General features: G+C 34.9%; 2 protein-coding genes across 3 annotated transcripts; one reads left to right on the top strand and one right to left on the bottom strand.

Moving 5' to 3' along the window:
- The first annotated feature begins 5,763 nt into the window (after nt 1-5,763).
- LOC145167102 (tubulin alpha chain-like) lies at nt 5,764-7,480 on the top strand. 2 transcript variants are annotated; one of them, XM_079086197.1, is made up of 3 exons: nt 5,764-6,220; nt 6,326-7,157; nt 7,240-7,480. In XM_079086197.1, exons 1-3 carry the CDS (start codon nt 5,893-5,895, stop codon nt 7,352-7,354), a joined length of 1,275 nt encoding a protein of 424 aa, XP_078942323.1. In that variant the 5' UTR covers nt 5,764-5,892; the 3' UTR covers nt 7,355-7,480. The 2 variants fall into 2 exon arrangements, with proteins under 2 accessions (XP_078942323.1, XP_078942322.1); XM_079086196.1 differs by having other exon boundaries at nt 5,766-6,220; nt 6,326-7,480.
- On the bottom strand, nt 7,412-8,328 carry LOC145167103 (uncharacterized). Its single transcript, XM_079086198.1, has 2 exons — nt 7,844-8,328; nt 7,412-7,632 (listed from the first exon to the last, which is right to left on the bottom strand). The coding sequence occupies exons 1-2, from the start codon at nt 8,213-8,215 to the stop codon at nt 7,606-7,608; spliced, it is 399 nt and encodes a 132-aa protein (XP_078942324.1). The 5' UTR covers nt 8,216-8,328; the 3' UTR covers nt 7,412-7,605.
- Between the last annotated feature and the right edge of the window lie 279 nt (nt 8,329-8,607).

Raw genomic sequence — 8,607 nt, 5'->3', positions numbered from 1 at the left:
AAGAAATAGCTAGTTAATTTTTAAAACCTCCTTCTATTTCCCTCACTTTTGCTTCCAAGTCGAGGTAAACCGTAATGTTTGAAATCACTCGAGATATATTTGATTCTTGGTTTGATGGCTATTTGTCTTCAATTCTTCTTATTTCCATTTATCAGGATGAATACTAGGATATTAGTTACGGGTAACTAATGTTAACATTTTTGTTGGAAAATAACTAGTTAGCTATCATACTATATTGTAATATTTTAATGTGTTTGGTGCAATTATATTATATACCGTAACATGTGTCATAATGATATGATAGGTCCTTACACTTAAATACATGTAATATGGTCGATATGACATTTTGTATATAACTTAAGGTATTAAATTTGTGTGTTTTTATAGCTTACCCGTAAGGTAAATTATTAATTAAACACATAATTACGAGAGATACCTATGAGTGGAGCATGGCCGGTTTAGAGCATGGGCACCTTGTGGAGCTGCATAGGGCCCAAAATTTTTAGGGGCCTGTTCTTTTAAATTTTTTTGATACTATACACTTACAGCCTACAGGTTGGCCCAAGGGTGAAGGAATGAAAACTTGTAGACCACCCACAAGACGCACCGCCATAAGTGAGAAGACACACAAAGAAAAATCTAATGAATAACGACCACCTCTATGATTTACGTTCAGGCTTAACGATTCAGAAATCGGAATCAACAGACAGAGCGTGATTTTCTGGTAAAAGACTGATTTCTACTTTTCTTTTTGTTCAAAGCCTTGAATCGGAATTGGGTTTTTCCGATTTGTCCCAGAAATTCGAAATTTTACATACCAGATTATGTTTATTACTTATTAGAATTTAAAAATATGTTTATATGTTTGTCAGATTATGTTAATATGTTTATCAGGAAGTGTCGAGACCTGCTATGACCTGACAATCAAATGATATTCAAAAGAAGAATAAAAACAAAATATTTATTGTATTTTACTGAAAATACTCAAAGTAGCAAAAAGATAACAATGGTCTTCTACCTTTATAGGTGCTAGTCCTAAAACAGACATAACCTTCTTGTGTCCAACAGGGTAATATAACAATTCCATTGTCCAACCACTTTTCTTTCTTCAAGGTGGAAAATCTTCTTTTTAACTTTCTTATTAAAAATGATTAAATTATTGCAAACTAAAATGTAAATAAGCCATAAAATAACAATCACAACCCAATAAAATTAACCATACAATAGCAATCACAACCCAATAAAATTAACCATAACACTGCTACCTTTACAATACATGTATGCTACAAAAAAGGATAAAATAGGAAATAAATTAGTGCCAAAATAGCATCAGGTGGTTAAGGGGTATTTTGACCAATTTCCAAAGAGTTTATTGCAACATATCTTTGTGTATTTGAGAAACAAGGGTGTGACCACTCTGATTTTTTATTTTCTTTCTTTTGTGTGGAGACCTCCGATCTCTACTTGTTCTTAAGGTTTTGACTTGATTTGGTCATTTGAATCAAAGCATTTCTACCCTGTTTTCTGAATCTGATTATTTTCTGACTTATAACACCCATGATTTTTGGTTTTTTTAATATTTGTGTGAAAAAAGGAAAGCAAACAAGTTAAAATTATGGAAAAACCCAATTTTATTTATATAAATTACAAAATTTCTCCATGTGTTATATTAACATTACAGAAATCGTACATATGTTATATTGAATTACAATTTAATTGCAATTTCAACATTACACAAATGGGTTATATTAATTGCAATTTAATTCGTTAGACGTTACGGCTTAAGGGTCTTTTTTTCTGGTTTGTCCTGGGCATTTGAATTCTCAGGACCGGCCCTGGAGTGGACTATAAATTGGTTCATCTCATCTAAAAATAAATATTCTCTCTATATAAACAACATAATCTTATGTGTGTTTACCATTCATCGGATTCATCAATAAGACATCATTACCTGATGTGAAAAAAAAAATCATTAAATCTCCGTCCTGAAAATCAAGGGGATATCATCTTGGGCTTTTAATATTAAGGTCCTTAAGTTTGGCAAGTTTTGTCGGTTTTGTCTTTGTGATAATATTTTGTTTGTTAATGCCCAAAATTTGCCAAGCTTTATATTTATTTTTGCCCTTGTTACAAATCTTTTATGTTTTTATCCTAAGTATGTTTTCAAATTTAAAAAAAAAAAAAAAAAAACCCTTAAGTTTACAAATCTTTTATGTTTCTTTTCCCTAAGTATGTTTTTCAAATTTGACGTAAACGTCCTTAAGTTTGTCAAATTTTGTTGGTCTTGTCATTAGAAACATGTTATTACCGGTAACAAGGGAAAAAAAGTATTTGCAAACTTTGGGCATTAACAAAAAAAATTGTCACATGAACAAAACCGACAAAACTTGTCAAACTTACGGACTTTTATATCAAAAGTTGTATCATCTTCTCTAAGTAAGTGTTATTCATTTGATTTAAGATTTATCAAATTTATGTTGAATTGATCTATAATTATGCCTATAAATTCAACATGTGGTATCAGAACATAGTTTAATTTAATGATTATAAAACCATATTTTTTGTTTTGAATAAATAACGGTTTCATAAACTAAGAACAACTCTAATCATACCACTAAAAAAACACTAAATTGGTTTATTTTAACATCAAAATATTTTTCTACTCCAACCACACACTAAAAATTTACACGAAAGACATATTTTAATATTATAATATAAACTATAACAATTATTAAAATTACAAAAAAATTATAAAAACTAACTAAAATAGTATTAAACAATTCAAAAATGTGTTTTGGTGTGATGAATAATATTACACAAAATATAGAGACCACTATTCAATCACATAATTTTTATGTTAAATTTAATGGTCCACTGGAATGCATTTTCACACAAAAACACTAGTTTTGTGTATCCATTGGAGCCGGAATAAATGAAACAATGATTCCGTGTTGCCCTTGGAATTGAAAATTTGAAATCCATATCTATTTGGGTGTTTGACTTCTAATCAACAAGAAGCTTTAAAAAATGGAAATTTGATATCATAAATTACTTGCAGCTCACATATGCGTAAAGAGGTTGGTTCAATTTAAAGCAATGATACCCTCAATTTTAAATTTCTAGGTTTTGTTTGATTATATGATGCTTCAATCTTTCAAACCTTTTAAAAGGGAATAAAAAGAAGAATAATTATGTTGATGTATGTGTTCTTATTGAAATTTGATTTTGGATGCAGACCAAAGAGATTCTCCTAACTAAAAATAATGGCTTGTGAAGAAATGTGACAAAAATATTTTATGATTTGTGAATCGTTAAGGTACAAATACCCATACTCAAGATGAACCGATTTTGTTTCCATGATACATATGTTTAAATCATTATAGGAATTCCGTACAATCTATGAAGTAGACTGAAATCAAAGAACAATTAAAGTTGAAAGTAGACTGAAATCAAAAAACAATTAAAGTTGAGAATGATGAAGACTTAAATATAGAAACGATTAAATCATTTTCATTATATTAGAAAGTGGTCATTGTTTAACTCTTGAAGATACTCTTTACACATTAAGTATAACTCATAACATATTAGTTATGTCTGACTTAGCGAATGTTGGTTATACTTTTACGTTACATATAATGATGTAAATATTAGTTTCAATTAATTTTCATGTTTTTGGCTATGGTCGCGTTTGGAGGGATACCTGTATAAATTACGACCGTTCACATTCACTAACCGTTAAGATTGCACAATTCCTCTCATCTTAAATTTGCATGTCTATTAAAGAAGTCCTTATACAGTTTCAAGCAAGTTCCACACGTTTGGTGTAAAATATTTGAAAATTTTGTTTCTTTTATTGGGTTCATTCTTAGCAAATATATCCAGTTTCTTTTTATATTTTCATATGGTCTAGATGTAGCATATTTATTACTACATGTAGACCACATCGTCCTTGGCTCTTTGCTACCTTGTCCCATACCTTATGACACTCACAAATGGACCTTTTGGAAAAATAATTTGGTATGAAAGACCGTTTCATACTTTGTTATTTCTTGGGTATCATCGTTTATTGCCACCATAATGGTATGTTTCTTCACGAAACCTAATATGCAAAATATTTCAACGATTGAGCCACGATGACATCTTGTAAACCATCAATACACCTCGTTAACACAAACACTAAACTGAGTTCGTAAAATGGTGATCCTTTTCCCAGTCCCGTTTACTCTCCCTGTTGTTACTTATATTTGGCTCCATTTACAAAATCTACAAACCTGTGGTTACTTATGCACTGCAATATTTGGCTCCATGTACAAAATCTACAAACCCATCGTTACTTATGCACTGTAATATTTGGCTCCATATACAAAATCTAAAAACATGTCAAATGAATACACGTGAATACATTATCTAGTGTTTACAAAATAATCTTAAGCACGAATTACAATTATCAAAATATGTCTCATCCAATTTACTTTGTTCCACAGATGTGGTTTAGGGCAGGTGCCCAATTACTTGAACATCAACCTTCGAATATTGTATTTTCTCAATGAAAACGTTATCTCAAGGCCCTGTAAATGACAACCAACTCTTTTTTAATTAAGTACGAATGCCAAATACAATGACATTGCAAATGTCATTATCGAACCTTGTTGACTTCGCAACTTATTGCTTGAATTACATTTGCCTAAAAAAGACACTATTTTGTACAATGGCAATATAGGTGTTGTTTTCCTTAAGAAAACATAGTTAAACATCAACATATTAAACACATTGATATGGGTATACACTTCGTCCTTGAAAATGTCATGTGAGGCGATGTCCGAGATCTCTATGTACCCTCACATTACCATCTAGTCGATGTCTTCACCAAAGGGTCACCTCGAGTTCTTTTAGATAATTTTCAACATAGTCTCTACATTCATTCACCTCAAGCTTCGTCTACACATGGAAATATCATATATACCTATCAAGTCAGTTTTGTAATTAATTAGTCATTATTCATTATTGTAATCATCTAGTAATACTTTTCAACGTACTAGGTTTCTATTTTCCATATAGGGTAGTTATTTGTGTGTGTATATTGCACCCTTGATTAATGAGCGAGATCAAACGATTATAACATCTTACAATGTTATAATTGTTTATTGGTGACAATGATTGTCTTTGTTTCACATTCATCCTTTAAGTATGGAAGATATAGATGAATCAAATAAAGTATACTCGAAAGAAAAAAGATAAATCTTAAATCATTTCTTCACCATAAATAAATAAAATAAACGGCCCATGTATTCGTTTGATGAATTATCTTATATTAAAAACGTATGAATTTGAACACAATATACATTTGATCTTATAGTTTTTATGTTACTAATCTTGTGTTTAATGTAAAGGATTGATTTTAAAATCCTAAAATTTATGTTGAGTTTAAATTACTAATCTTGTTGAATGTATAATATGTTACATTTTACTATTTTAGCCTCATTCCGACGCAATCCACCCAAATGAGTCCAATTACCAAAATGAGTCCAATTCTTACTTTCATTCCTCCTATAAACAAAGAGCCCAATAACAGCCCAAGAAGAAATAAACCAGGTCCATTAAAAATGTTCAAATCCAACGATTCAAATTCAAATTTCAAAACGAATTTCGACCTTCGTGTATCCATAACGGTCATCAAATCAAATAAATGCCAGCTGTCTTCCATTTCAAATTTCAAACTTTACCCCAACTCTATTCCTAAATCCTACTCCTATATATAAAATTAAAAAAATACTCCTACTTCCTCAATCCTCAATCCCCCAATTCCCAATCCTTCTTCTTCTTCTCAATCTCCGGCAGCCTACAGACGTCTTCGTATACGTCTCCGGCGAACGCCATCCCAAAAACCAAAAAATGAGAGAGTGCATTTCAGTCCACATCGGTCAAGCCGGAATCCAGGTCGGAAACTCCTGCTGGGAGCTCTACTGTCTCGAACATGGCCTTCAGCCTGACGGACAAATGCCCGGTGACAAAACCGTCGGAGGCGGCGACGACGCCTTTAACACCTTCTTCAGCGAAACCGGCGCCGGGAAACACGTCCCTAGAGCAGTGTTTGTCGACTTGGAACCCACCGTCATCGACGAGGTCCGTACCGGTACCTACCGCCAGCTCTTCCACCCGGAGCAACTCATCAGCGGTAAAGAAGACGCCGCTAATAACTTCGCCCGGGGTCATTACACAAGTAAGTAATCTAATCATAATCAGATAACATAAAAAGATACACTTTTAGGCTTTAGCCTTCTTTTTCAAACATGTGTTTAACTCTTTGAGGCATTTCGTCGAACAGTTGGAAAGGAGATTGTGGATTTGTGTCTAGACCGGATTCGAAAGCTTGCTGATAACTGCACCGGTCTACAAGGGTTCTTGATTTTTCACGCTGTGGGAGGTGGAACCGGGTCGGGTCTCGGGTCATTGTTACTTGAGAGGTTGTCAGTCGATTACGGGAAGAAGTCAAAACTCGGGTTCACCGTTTACCCGTCGCCGCAAGTTTCAACGTCGGTGGTGGAGCCGTACAACTCGGTGCTTTCAACTCACTCACTTCTCGAACACACCGACGTTTCAGTCCTCCTCGACAACGAAGCAATCTACGATATATGTCGGAAGTCGTTGGATATTGAAAGACCGACGTACACTAACCTGAACCGGCTTGTTTCTCAGGTGATTTCTTCACTCACGGCGTCGCTCCGGTTCGACGGAGCATTGAACGTCGACGTGACGGAGTTTCAGACAAATCTTGTTCCATACCCGAGGATTCATTTCATGTTGTCTTCATACGCGCCTGTGATATCTGCAGAGAAAGCTTACCATGAACAGTTATCAGTTGCAGAGATAACCAACAGTGCGTTCGAGCCATCTTCGATGATGGCGAAGTGTGATCCACGTCATGGGAAGTACATGGCGTGTTGTTTGATGTACAGAGGCGATGTGGTTCCGAAAGATGTGAACGCCGCCGTGGCCACCATTAAAACGAAGAGGACGATTCAGTTTGTGGATTGGTGTCCGACGGGGTTTAAGTGTGGGATTAATTATCAGCCGCCTACGGTGGTTCCTGGTGGTGATTTGGCGAAGGTTCAGAGAGCTGTGTGTATGATTTCGAATTCTACTAGTGTTGCGGAGGTGTTTTCGAGGATTGATCATAAGTTTGATTTGATGTATGCGAAGAGAGCTTTTGTGCATTGGTATGTTGGTGAGGGAATGGAGGAAGGTGAGTTTTCGGAAGCTAGAGAGGATTTGGCTGCTCTTGAGAAGGATTATGAGGAAGTTGGTCTTGAATCTGCTGATAATGAGGAAGACGATGGTGATGAGTATTAGATAGTTTTTGGTGCCCTAATTGTGAAATCCAATGGACTCATTGGTTTTGATCGGAATTAAATTTTCATTTGTAGTGTCTTCCTTTTATCATTAATGAAAATTGCAACTAGAACTGCAAATTTATTCTCAATTACATGCATCTTTCTTCCTAAAACTTGAAAACTAACATGATGATAAGAGAGAGGCGCTTCAATTTACAGATATGCTCTGCTCCCTTCTACGTCCTTATTTAGCTTAATTTAACCCTATCACTACTTATCTTCGCTGCTCTGCAATCTCCACCTGGAATTGGCAAAAACTAATTATATCAATGATTGCAGAAAGCATTGGTGAATTTCAATTTCAGATTGTGTAGATAATTACAGAAAGCTTCGAGTGATTGTGTACAAAACTTGTTAATTAGGGTAAAATAAGGGAAAATAACATTTTGTCGCTAAATTCAGTTACGATTGATAAAAAACGAGAGTGTAGCATGAAGAACAAATACACGCACCTTGCCGCTTAAAGGTGAAGCAGCTCTGGAGAAAATCACAACATCCACGAGATGATGACCGGAGCTTGAAACATTAGCGATTAAACACTGGCCGATATCCTCTCCTAGATGTGAATCCTCCGCTCTAATTCTCTCTATCTGGTTACGAATCCGACGGCCAATAACATCAACGTTGACGTCCTTCACCGCCGCCGGCCACTTCCTGACCTTGGAGACCACCGATTTCGGAGAAGAGGTTTCCATATCTTCCGACGACGATCCGTAACTTTCCGAATCTGTCACAAACTCGTCAAACACCTTCGACATCGACGTTTTCCGATTATCATTTCTTCTGATATCTCCTGTAACTGTAGATTTCTTTATTGTAGTCATGGCGATCAAGGTAAGTCGACGATTAGGTGTATTAGTCTATTAGAGTAGTCTGAATATGGCGAAAGCTCAAAGTAAGTCGACGATTATCTGTATGTGTATGCCATATGGGTATTTATAGGGTGGGGTTAAAAGGAGGACACGTGTTCGTGGTCGAAGTTTGAACAGGTAAAATGACATAAAGAACGTATGGGAATGGAAAATGTTGAAGGGTGACTAACCGCACCAACTGAATGCCGTTGGCTTTCGGCTTTCTTGAGCCACGTTGCGTGGGGCACTTGGCCAGTTGGCCTTTGCCTTGGCCATATATTTCTGGATTTGTTTTTTTAAATGACAATTATATTATTTTACAAATTAAAAGGCAAATTATAAAAAAACTATGCATAAAAAGCATG

The sequence above is a fragment of the Lactuca virosa genome, chromosome 3, assembly GCF_052849685.1.
Source record: "Lactuca virosa cultivar CGN04683 chromosome 3, Lactuca_virosa_CGN04683_v6, whole genome shotgun sequence".
Taxonomy (NCBI): Eukaryota; Viridiplantae; Streptophyta; class Magnoliopsida; order Asterales; family Asteraceae; genus Lactuca; species Lactuca virosa.
This window is presented reverse-complemented; position numbering and strand designations above follow the sequence as displayed.